This window comes from Apium graveolens, chromosome 6 (assembly GCF_009905375.1).
Source record: "Apium graveolens cultivar Ventura chromosome 6, ASM990537v1, whole genome shotgun sequence".
Classification (NCBI taxonomy): domain Eukaryota; kingdom Viridiplantae; phylum Streptophyta; class Magnoliopsida; order Apiales; family Apiaceae; genus Apium; species Apium graveolens.
In genome coordinates, this window is record NC_133652.1 from 17,938,380 (window position 1) to 17,950,497 (window position 12,118).

General features: G+C 36.7%; 1 protein-coding gene across 1 annotated transcript; it reads right to left on the reverse strand.

The window, feature by feature from the left end:
* Positions 1 to 2,138: 2,138 nt before the first annotated feature.
* On the reverse strand, positions 2,139 to 11,802 carry LOC141667112 (2-oxoglutarate and iron-dependent oxygenase domain-containing protein CP2-like). Its single transcript, XM_074473474.1, has 9 exons — positions 11,390 to 11,802; positions 10,809 to 10,856; positions 4,681 to 4,857; positions 4,438 to 4,588; positions 4,246 to 4,332; positions 3,973 to 4,097; positions 3,739 to 3,857; positions 2,726 to 2,837; positions 2,139 to 2,631 (listed from the first exon to the last, which is right to left on the reverse strand). Exons 1-9 carry the CDS (start codon positions 11,696 to 11,698, stop codon positions 2,596 to 2,598), a joined length of 1,164 nt encoding a protein of 387 aa, XP_074329575.1. The 5' UTR covers positions 11,699 to 11,802; the 3' UTR covers positions 2,139 to 2,595.
* Between the last annotated feature and the right edge of the window lie 316 nt (positions 11,803 to 12,118).

The following is a 12,118-nucleotide window of genomic DNA, read 5'->3' on the forward strand; positions in this document are numbered from 1 at the left end:
TCTTAATTTTCATCTTAAACCTGACCTCAATTCATAAAATAGATCTTAAAAATTATATTTACTTTAATAATATTAGATATTTTGAATTTATTTGTATATAAATATATTATAATTGTATAAGTAAAATCAAAATAATAAAATAATTACATATATTAATATTATATATATATATAATATTATATTAGTTTTAATTGGTGATCCAATTAATCAATCAAATTAATCAAGATTACCCGATTAAATACCTGATAGTACCTCTAACAATTAAGTCTGATTTTTCCTCTTTTTACAACATTGATTGTGCATGTCAAAAACAATAACCTTTGAAACTCATTTATCAATTCTCTACAAAAAAATAAATAATTATATGAACAAATTATATTTTGACTAAGTACTCTTTTGTAAAAATAGTTTATCATGAATATCATCTCGCATTCTGTCATTATGTTTCCATCTCTCTTCTTTCTCAGTATTAAAATTAAGACGCCGCATAGTTTTGATTGACGGATTATAAATTTTAGTTTGGGAACAAAGAAATGTCTAGTTGAGAAGTGGCAACCTAAAATAATGTATTAATATTAACAAACTGTAATAGTGTCACTAATATCTGAAACATACAAATATGTTCACACATGAAATAGTACAAATTCAATAGTTTTTTAATGTAATATAACAATTGGTAATTATTGTTAGGCTACTAAAAGACGCGTTTGGGGCGGTGGAAGGTAGGCACAAAGGAGATTTGCCGTGATCTTCGGGGATTAAATATTTAAACTTCAATTAATAAACTAATAATCAAGGATGTAAGAAATTAATTTCTGATATAACCACACACCTAATTCTATTGGAATAGAGTTAGACGACATGAGAGAAGAATTGAAAAAACAACACCGTTGACCAAGATCTGCATATCCACCGTCCACTCTTGTTATAGTCAACACAATCACTAATCACAACTTGTTAATCTTAAACCCATTTTAACCAAAGACTTCATACAATTATTTGATGATATGGAATATTATAGAAAATAAAACGCCATCATTTTCTCTCAGTTGTGCTCATCCAGAAGTTTTTTAGTTGAGTTTTGCCTTTGTGTGACATGATTCTAGTTTAAATTAAAATTGAATGTAAAAAAACAAACCTATGTTTATGGGCTCAAATATAATGAATTTAGCAATTTCCCAAGTTTTACTTGTAAATCCAATTTATTTGTACAGATACTCAATACTATAAACGATCCACAAATGATACGCACATTCGAGATTAGTTATTTTTTCCGGATCCACTTAATACCTGAGACAAAAATTCAAATTTGGAGGACGTAAATTCCGGCACGTATTTTAATGCTCCCGTAAAGTATAGTTACATAAATTATTTTAATTTTTCTTTTTAATTAAAATTTAATATTTAAAGTTTAATAAAAAAAATAAAAAAGAAATTATAAAAATATATTTCATATTCATCTTAAAATACATATCGAGTGTTAAAAAAACATGTAGAGAATTAAATAGAACGAAGGAGCATTTACCAGAACTAAGTTAAGCATTTAGGAGAACTATCTCACTGCGGTCTTCAATATTGGTTGTTAGATTAAATGGACGAGTATTAGTACTAACACGCATTAAGAGAAACCAATTCTCAAATTAGGGTAAAAAAATGAGAAAGGAGATCTGACTTGGTCACCACAATTACTTGAAGACTACTAACAGATTCATGCACAAAAAGAATAAGGACATCAACCTACCTGATGATGTATCATTATTAAAATGTGTTCGTACCCATTAACAATTAGACGAACCTTCAATTGTCCGTTTCACCGGACATAAGCACCGGACACAAAAAATATCTGCACAGGTGACAAAATATCTCAGTTTACTAAAATATTTGCAGGATTTCAACTGCGAGTCTGGAAATTTCAACTGAACCCCATCCTACTTCGGCCATTTAAATGTGATTTGACTTTGGTAAATATCTGTTTTTAATTCAGTCTTGCAAGCCAAATGCATTTTCACAACATACAAATAAAAATCAGACTCAAAATCAAAAAAATTGATTTTAAACTTTCCAGGCATAAACCTAGCTCCTTTTAAGTTCCAAAGATTAAAAATATATGGGATTTTCGACTTGAGCTGAACAAATCATTGGCAACAAAAACATTCATGGCCAACCACAAGAATCAAATTGCAAAACATTTGTTCTACACATAGGAAAAGCAATTCCAAGTTACAAATTGCAACAGACATTTGGCTCCAAGTATAGAATCACTTTCCATCTTTCCATTTGTGCCACTTTTCGCTTGTATTTGTCTATGCAATGGCAATGGGTTCATTTGTACTAATTACGATTTCATCTTTTAGCTATAGTACCACTACTGCAATGGATATGCTCCAACAAAGCAACTACAAGATCGAATGTACAGAAGTTGGCCATTATAAAAGAAATGCACGTTCCTTTTTTCTTAATTTACATAAGTTTCAAGGATAAAAGGAGGGGGGGGGGTGAGGATTTGAACCAAGAAAGAAAAAATGGTATGTCCATAGATGACGTCTGCTATTTCAAGTTTTTTTATTTCCCCAGCGGGAAAAGAGGTCTAGCCTTTCAAGAAGCAGCTCCTCCTGCTTTTTTCTGTAGTTCCTGGATAAGAATCGAGTAGAAACATATAAAACAGTGAAATACGATCCTTGCAAGATTTCTCAAGGTGCCTTTTAACTATACATCTGATTCTTACCAGATTAATGGCAGCAATAGAACGACGCTGCCTTTCTTTCTTTTCTCTCTGGCACTCGGCACACCAGCTTGGTGCGTGCTTTTCATACTTCCTCATCTCTCTAAAAACAGAGCTGGATTCCAAAAATTGATAAAATCAGAGGAAAAAATGCCACAAACAGTGAAGATCCAAACAAAGGATCTCTAAGATTTAAGATATACTTAATAATAACTTTAAAAGGAAGATGATATTCATATAGTGAAGGAGACAAATGTTTTTATAATCCTTTTATTTTGGAAAACAACGAATCAAGAATGCGTGAATTGCAATGTGTTCATGGGTATACTAAAAAGTGGGTGGGAAATACCTTGACTTTCAGATAACTCTAAAATGCCAAACATGACTTACTTTTGACTAATTCTATTCTATACGAGTTACCCGTCCACAAAGGTGAACAAAGGAGTCCTTTCATTGCGCAGTGTTTGAACTAGCAACACCACTCGAAACCTTAACACACATCAGTACAAATGCCCTGTTCCAGATTTCTACTAACATGTATACAAGGCAAAATTTTAAACTGAGACAATCGTTCCTTGCAAAACCCTCTTCAAAGCACTAAGTCGCGGTTTAGCACATTCCATTTTCATATAAACGAGTCACAGTATTTTAAATATGTAAACATATCAAAGTCAAAGAAGGGGGTCTGGGGGGTGATTTAAAATTTAAATCTTAAACCAAGATCTGATTAAATGATAGTTTAAAATCTGCACATTAATGTGAAAAATGACAATTTTAGGATAGGTTGTACACTATCCCTTTCACAAAAAAAAAGAAGCTTACTTTATTGACAGGGAGTATCTTTCAACAATAATGTCAACTAAATTATCAGAAAGAATTCTATTAATGTTTTATTAAATTTCGTGTTTATTTCTTAGTCATATAAGCATTAGTCATATAAGCATTAATTTACGTAAGTATTTTGCCGTAAATTCAAACAAGCAATAGAAGTCAAATGAGAGGGAGAATTTATGTACCTTCTGCACCATACAAGCATGTTTACTCTGTGCCCGGATGTAGTAGATCTAGCACCATGGCGATGACGACCACGGTGAATTACAGCTCGTCCAGGGACATGTGCATAATCGAAAATCTCCTATGAAAACACAAAAATCAGATGAACCTTGATTAGCAAAGACATTCAGAGAGAACTTTGTGTGCTTTAGTGTAACATGTAACCTATAAGTTTTTACAGGCTACTGTGCACGTACCTCCGGTTTGCTTTCTATATTTACATGCTTATCACACCGCACACCACGGAAAAATAGCTCACCGCCAGAGAATTGCTCACCCAAACAGACATTCAGAGTCACTTCAGAGTCATCCACATGAAAGCCTACCATTGGATTGTTCAAATTTTTACAAATTCAGAGCTAAGATCACTTTTACAACATTATGCAAACAGAAATTGAGTAATAAATTACTGTCTAAAGTAAGTTTCGGATTTTCCGCCATTGTAATAAAGAAGTTTAAGAGTCACCTACCAAGATCAGCATCTCTATCTGTTCCATACTCAACTACAAATCCATGATGTGAATCAAGGGTGGCTCCACCAACTTCAGGAAAGAAAACTGCACATTTCGTAAATAGTTTAAAAAAAAAAGTTAATAAAGCAAATAATTTAGATTATTGACCAAATAGTGTCAATTTAGTGGATATCAGCCCAAACTTATTACTTTTAGAAATGGGACGAATAAAATCTTCCATCAACTTGTCCAGCATTGTTTCCAGACCAAAGTCATCTAGAACCGCACCATATGCATTCATTGTGTTTGGTCGCATAATTCTGAATTTTGTATCCCGGACCCAACGCTCAAAATGTTCTACCTATGCAATCAGAACCTGATGAGAAAACATAAAAACTAAACTACAAAGCAACTGAAGGAGCATATCAGAGTTTGAACAACAGTGGATGGTACCTCATCTAGCAACATTTCACAGAAACGCGGCTGCAGCATTTCGAATGTTAAAACCCCTGGAGAAGGTTCTGATATTATACTTCGATAAGCCTCCTCTGTGTTCTCACCGATTGCCTTTATAAAAGAGGGCACAAAAAAGGCTGCAGGATTCATGTGATAAAGCTCACGATGCATAGGCTGCGAAAGAAACAAGGTTACTCTTAAAAAAGGAACAGATAAAATTGTGTGCAGAGTGCAGACTGAATGATCTACAGCTTACAGTTTTTTCTAGCTTAAACTTAAGTCTTAACAGTATTAAGGTAGGGAGGCTGTTACAAGTAATACACCTGGTCAACAACAAAGTGTCCAGGTGGTTCCTTTTCGTCATTATTACAAGAGACGCAGTCAAAATAAGCAAGCTAGAATTATGGGAGAAGATTCTGTTTGATTGCAGATTTTTAGTTGGGCTAATTACAGATTTCTAGCTTCATAAAAGTAGCAGATTTATTGCTAATTGATGCAGATTTTCAGGCTATTTGTTAGAAGCAGAATTATTGCTAGTAGCTGCTGATTATTAGTTTTTTCCTTGTAAGTATTTAAAGGTTCATTGAGAAATAAGAAAGAGGGGAAAAATATTCCTTATCAAATATCAAATGAGATCAGTGAGCTCTCTCTAACTGAGCTCTCAGTATTTTCCTATTCTTTGCAATTAAGCAAACATAGGGAGAGGTAGGAAGAATAAGAATAACACCCCCTTAAGGGAAAGAATCGACCAAGACTTCACTGTAAAAGGTCCCGTAACTCGATCCAGAACTCAGGCGCCTATCAAATTGGTATCAGAGCCAGTAATGGGGGAACAACGCACTTTGCAACAACAATTTGAGGAATTCCTTAATGTCTACAAATCAGAGCAAGCAGCGCACCAAGCAAGACATCAGCACATGACTGCTCAACTGGAACAACTTGCGAAGACCGTGCATTCTCGTGGACATGACCGAGAATCAACTGGAGGAAGCTCCCAACGAACACCTCGAGAACCCAGAAATCAATCTGACAAGACCAACACAGATGGAAACAACTTCGTGCCTAGATATACAAAACTAGATTTTCCTCATTATGATGGCACTGTTGATCCGTTGGTGTGGCTAAGCTGCTGCGATAACTTTTTTCACCATCAGAGGACTATAGAAGAGGACAAAGTAGTGCTGGCTTCGTTCCACCTTGAAGGAGATGCACAATTGTGGTATCTGAAGCTAAAAAGAGATCGACCAAATATATCTTGGGATGATTTCAAGAACCAATGTCACTTGAGGTTTGGGCCTCCAATCAGAAGCAGTAAACTGGGAGAGCTATCTAAATTAAAACAAACAGAAACAGTTGAGGCATATCAGAGGCAATTTGAAAGACTTTCTGCGCAAACCACATCTCTGACCACTGAACAGGAGAAAGAGATATTCATTAGCGGTTTGAGGGAAGCCATAGCAGTTGAAGTTGAGCTTCACAACCCACCAGATTTGACCACAGCCATGAGCCTGGCCCGACTTTATGAGCGGCGTACTGGAAAGGGGAAGGAAGATGTTGCCCAACCTCGTAAAAGTCATGTCACTTTTTCTGGTGCAGGAGGTCCTAAAACTCCTTTTATTAAAAGGCTCTCGCGAGTAGAAATGGAGGAACGCAGGTCTAAGGGATTGTGTTTTAACTGTGATGAACAATATGAAGTTGGACACAAGTGTAAACGGTTGTTTTGGTTAGAAGGTTTTGACGAGGAAGGTGTACCAGAAACTGACCCAAAAATCTCATTCCATGCAATTTCAGGAACACTGAACAATCAGACGATGCAAGTAGAGGGAAGCATAAATGGGCACCCCTTGGTGGTCCTCATTGATTCAGGATCTACTCATAGTTTTGTGAACGAATCTCTAATGCATCAGCTTCAAATCAAAGTTGAACCCAAGGAAAACCTTCGAGTCATGGTAGCAAATGGAGAGAAATTGAATAGCCCGGGATTTTGCAGAGAGCTTCCAATACAAGTGGGTAATCAAAAATTTTCTTTTGATTTATTTATTTATTTATTTATTTTTTATTTTTTATCGTAGGTAACCCGCAGCCGCTACCCTTCGGGTGCGCACTGGGTAAACCCTACGGGTTCACGTAATAGCCTGCAAACCACGTGAACCAAGGTAAACCGCATTTAAGCGACAGACTCTGGCTCAGGAGGCATAATCATAAATTCTCCTCCCGTGGGATTCGAACCTGTGACCAAGAGGTTAGTTTTCCTCTCTTTAACCAACTGAGTCAACCCTTGCGGGCCTTTTGATTTATTTTTACTTCCTTTATGTGGGTTTGGTGTTGTATTAGGTGTAAATTGGCTCAAGACATTGGGGCCAATATGTTGGGATTTTGCAACAATGAAGATGAAATTAATTGGAACGGTAAACAAGTAGAGTTGCATGGTCTTATGGATCCCGCTTAAAAGTCAGAACCATCTCTCTCAACTATGAAATTAGAAGCGGAACGAGAGCTGAATTTGAAGCAATTGTGCTCAGAATTTCATGGCATATTTAAGACACCAGTTGGTCTACCCCCTCCTCGTGCATGTGATCACAGAATATCACTGGAACCCGGATCAGGCCCAGTAGTGGTGAGACCTTACCGCTACCCACATATGCAGAAAGATGAAATTGAAGTGCAGTGCGAAGAGATGCTAAAACAGGGAATAATCAGACCAAGCAATTCTCCTTATTCATCTCCAGTTTTGCTTGTTAAGAAGGTGGACAATTCGTGGCGATTTTGTGTTGATTATCGTGCCTTGAATGCTCAAACAATTAAGGATAAATTCCCAATCCCAGTCATTGATGAACTTCTTGAAGAATTATACGGCTCAACATACTTCTCAAAGCTGGATTTAAAATCTGGATACCACCAAGTTCGCATGCACCTACCTGATGTGGAGAAAACAGCATTTCGGACGCATCATGGGCATTTTGAGTTTCTGGTGTTGCCATTTGGACTTACCAATGCGCCCTGTACATTCCAAGCTTTAATGAATGAAGTATTCCAGCCTTATCTTCGTAAGTTTGTTCTTGTTTTCTTCGACGACATACTCGTCTATAGCCGCACATGGGCTGACCATTTAAACCATTTACGAATGGTTTTTTCTGTCTTACAACAAAATGAGTTGTTTTTAAAGGAATCTAAATGCTCATTGGCTCAATCTAAGATCTCTTATCTTGGCCATATTATATCAGCAGAGGGAGTGATGGCAGATGCTGAAAAGATTGAGGCTATGACTCAATGGCCTAAACCAACAACTATTCGAGCTCTTAGAGGATTCCTCGGCCTAACCGGTTACTACAGAAAGTTCGTACATAATTATGGCTTGATTGCAGCACCTTTAACCAATATGTTGCGGAAGAACTCCTTCACCTGGACTAGAGAATCAATGGCTGCATTTGAACACTTAAAGCGTGCCATGACAACGACCCGGTATTGGCATTACCCAATTTTGAAAAAGACTTTTCTGTTGAATGTGATGCTTCTGATTATGGAATGGGGGCGGTGTTACAACAAGAAGGCAGACCCATTGCCTTTTACAGCCAACCAATGGCTCAACGACACATCAAGCTCCCGGCTTATGAAAAGGAACTCATTGCGCTTTCACAAGCTATTCGACATTGGAGACCTTATTTATGGGGAAGAAAATTCATAATCCGTACAGATCATTTCAGTCTCAAGTATCTACTTGATCAACGAATCAGTACATCCCCTCAACAACACTAGATAAGCAAACTCTTGGGTTACGATTTTCAAGTGGAGTATAAGGCAGGCAGGGAGAATCGAGTGGCAGATGCCTTGTCGCGAAGAGATGACAATGTCGGACTGATGGCAGCAATTTTTGGGCCACAACTAGAACTTTTCAAAGCCTTGATGGAGGAGGTAGAAACTACCCAACCATTGCAGTCCATTATCAACAATATCAAGTAGGGAAAATTGCCACCACAATGGTCATATAATAATGGACTGATATTCTACAAAAAGAGAGCATATTTGGATTCTAATTCCCCTCTCATCCAAGTTGTTATTTCAGCGCTGCATAACCAAGGCCACGAAGGATACCAAAAGACTCTATTTCGCATAGCATCTGACTTTTATTGGTCTGGAATGAAGAAAAATATCCAAGATTTCATCAGGTGTTGTGCAATTTGTCAAAAGAACAAATCTGAGCATTTACAACCAGCTGGTTTGCTACAACCTTTGCAAGTTCCCTTGCAAGTATGGGCTGATATTTCAATGGATTTCATTGATGCCTTGCCTCCTTCATTTGGGAAATCTGTTTTGCTAGTCGTGGTGGATCGCTTTTCAAAGTATGCGCACTTTATTCCCATGTCTCACCCGTATTCTGCAATCTTAGTGGCAAAAATGTTTTTTGATCATATATTCAAGTTGCATGGCCTGCCAGAAACAATTGTGAGTGATAGAGATGTCATTTTTACAAGCTCCTTTTGGACAGAACTCTTCAAATTGAGTGGAACAAAGTTAACTTTTAGTTCAGCCTATCACCCACAGAGTGACGGGCAAACAGAAGTTGTTAATCGCACCATTGAAGTCTACTTACGCTGTTTTACCAGTGATCAGCCCCGCAAGTGGATGCAATGGATTTCTTGGGCTGAGTATTGCTATAATACTAGCTATCATTCTTCTCTGAAAACAACTCCTTTTGAAGTCGTTTATGGGAGAGCACCACCTCGCCTTCTAAATTATTGTTCTGGGCTAAGTCGAGTGGAAGCTGTGGAGCAGGAACTCAAAACTCGAGACCAGATTGTATCGGGAATTCGTGATAGACTATTGCAAGCCCAAGATATCATGAAGAATAACTATGATAAATCTCACAGAGAAGTGCACTTTGAAGTCGGTGATCTGGTGTTGCTGAAGTTACAACCTTATCGACAACTATCTCTAGCGTCTAACAAGAACAAAAAACTCTCTCCTCGATATTATGGCCCATTTACCATACAAGCAAAAATTGGGACTGTAGCTTATCGTCTTCAACTTCCTCAAGCAGTCAAAATACACCCAGCTTTTCATGTCTCCTGTTTAAAAAAATTTCAAGGATCTATTGATGAGACATCACCTACGTATCCAGATATTCACCAGGGGGAAGTTCTGCCAAGCCCAAAAGCTGTACTGGACAAAAAGATTATTGCAGGAGAGTATCATATTCTAATTCATTGGGATGGCTTATCTCCTTCTGAAGCGTCATGGGAATCAGCTCAACTTATTGAGAAACAATATCCAACATTCGCGCTTGAGGTCAAACGCTTTTTGGAGGAAAGGAGTAATGTTACAAGTAATACACCTGGTCAACAACAAAGTGTCCAGGTGGTTCATTTTCGTCATTATTACAAGAGACGCAGTCAAAATAAGCAAGCTAGAATTATGGGAGAAGATTCTGTTTGATTGCAGATTTTTAGTTGGGCTAATTACAGATTTCTAGCTTCATAAAAGTAGCAGATTTATTGCTAATTGATGCAGATTTTCAGGCTATTTGTTAGAAGCAGAATTATTGCTAGTAGCTGCTGATTATTAGTTTTTTCCTTGTAAGTATTTAAAGGTTCATTGAGAAATAAGAAAGAGGGGAAAAATATTCCTTATCAAATATCAACTGAGATCAGTGAGCTCTCTCTAATTGAGCTCTCAGTATTTTCCTATTCTTTGCAATTAAGCAAACATAGGGAGAGGTAGGAAGAATAAGAATAACACCCCCTTAAGGGAAAGAATCGACCAAGACTTCACTGTAAAAGGTCCCGTAACCCGATCCAGAACTCAGGCGCCTATCAGAGGCATGTTATAGAGTAGTGCTGCTTAGATAAAAATTACAATTTACTTCAGAATAACATATACATATAATTTATACAACTTCATCCCTAGCACCTTTCAGAACTCTTTACGTATATTTAATACAACCCTACCCCCTCCCTTTCTTCGATAATTATAAACAGGGTTTCAACCCAAACTTTTTATGATTAAATAGATATCAAATTATAACACCAATAAAAAAAATCCTGAAACAATTATAACTAATTAATTCTCTAGTACGACACAAGTACTACTGTCTAACAGTACCCAACAAAATATCAGCATGATCATACCTGATAGTTGGACATGATTTTATCCTTGTATTCCTTGTTCTTTTTTATCTGTAAAATAGTAATACATGAACATCAAACCTTGATTGCTCAAAAGATGCAAGTATATAAAAATTTCTAACAGAAAATACAGTAAAACCTGGTAAAGCCAGTAAAATATTCATCAAACCGCATATACTAAAAACTTTGACCACATATTAAATTAAATGCTAAACTTTTAAACCTAGTAAAATTAAATAAATTCAAATTCATGCGCCTCATCATACGCCCCTTGCTAAATTCACTTTTTTCAACGAATTACAAGCTTAAAGCCAAAACATGTAAACGCAAAGTCGGAAAAAATGTGCATTTTCATTTCAGCAAAATGCAGATAGCAAACGCTGAAACTGAAACCAGAAACGAAACAAGCATAGCTAAACACCTCCTAATAATTCCGCTAACCGTCCATATCAAAAAATACTTGTTCAATTTCCAGCATTTACGAAAACCTAAACATCCACAACAAACAATTCAACTTCCAAACTTACATACAAAAATAAAAAATCAAACTTGATCAAAAACTAAAAGATATACTGAATACTGACACGAGTGCGTTCGCCATCAGGAGCGTAACGCAGGAGAAGCTGGCGCATATAATAAGCCTTAGTGTTCCTCGTAGCGCCAAGCATTGTAGGTGGTAAATAACGCTCAAGAGAGCTGTAAAGAAGAGGATTAAACTCCAATTCAAGCCCATCGTATCGTTCTGGATTGTGGTCGGTGTTAGGGTTCAGTCGAAGCCGGAGATTCGACGACGAGTTCGTCGGAACGGCGCCGTTTGATTGGCTGTTTCCTGCAGCAACAGAAGGTATGGTTGAGCGATTATCTTTTCTCGGATCCACTGCTCCGTTAGACATGGTTTGATGAAATGGGAAGTCAAATTGGGAATTAGGGTTTCTGGAAATAGTGTATTGTTTTGTTGGGGATATACTTCTGTGGGAGGATATTAATTAGAAAAAATGACATAAATAATCTATTTTCGAATTTTTTTTACATAAATAACCGCTTTCAATAAAATGATCGAATATGTTTGTACTAACACACTTTTGGAGAATGCGTAATATATATAGAGGTGCTCTTTTTTTCGACTTGCGAAGAAAGAAGAGATAAAGAAGAAGAAAAATGGGTGGAGAGCACGTGAGAGTGTGTAGTTACGGCTTTTAAGTCTATTATCCTTTTGAGAGCATGGATTGAAATCACTAATTAAATATTAGTATACGCATTCTTCTTATGCGTATTAAGTTAATATACTCTAACATTAAATGCATATTCTTTGT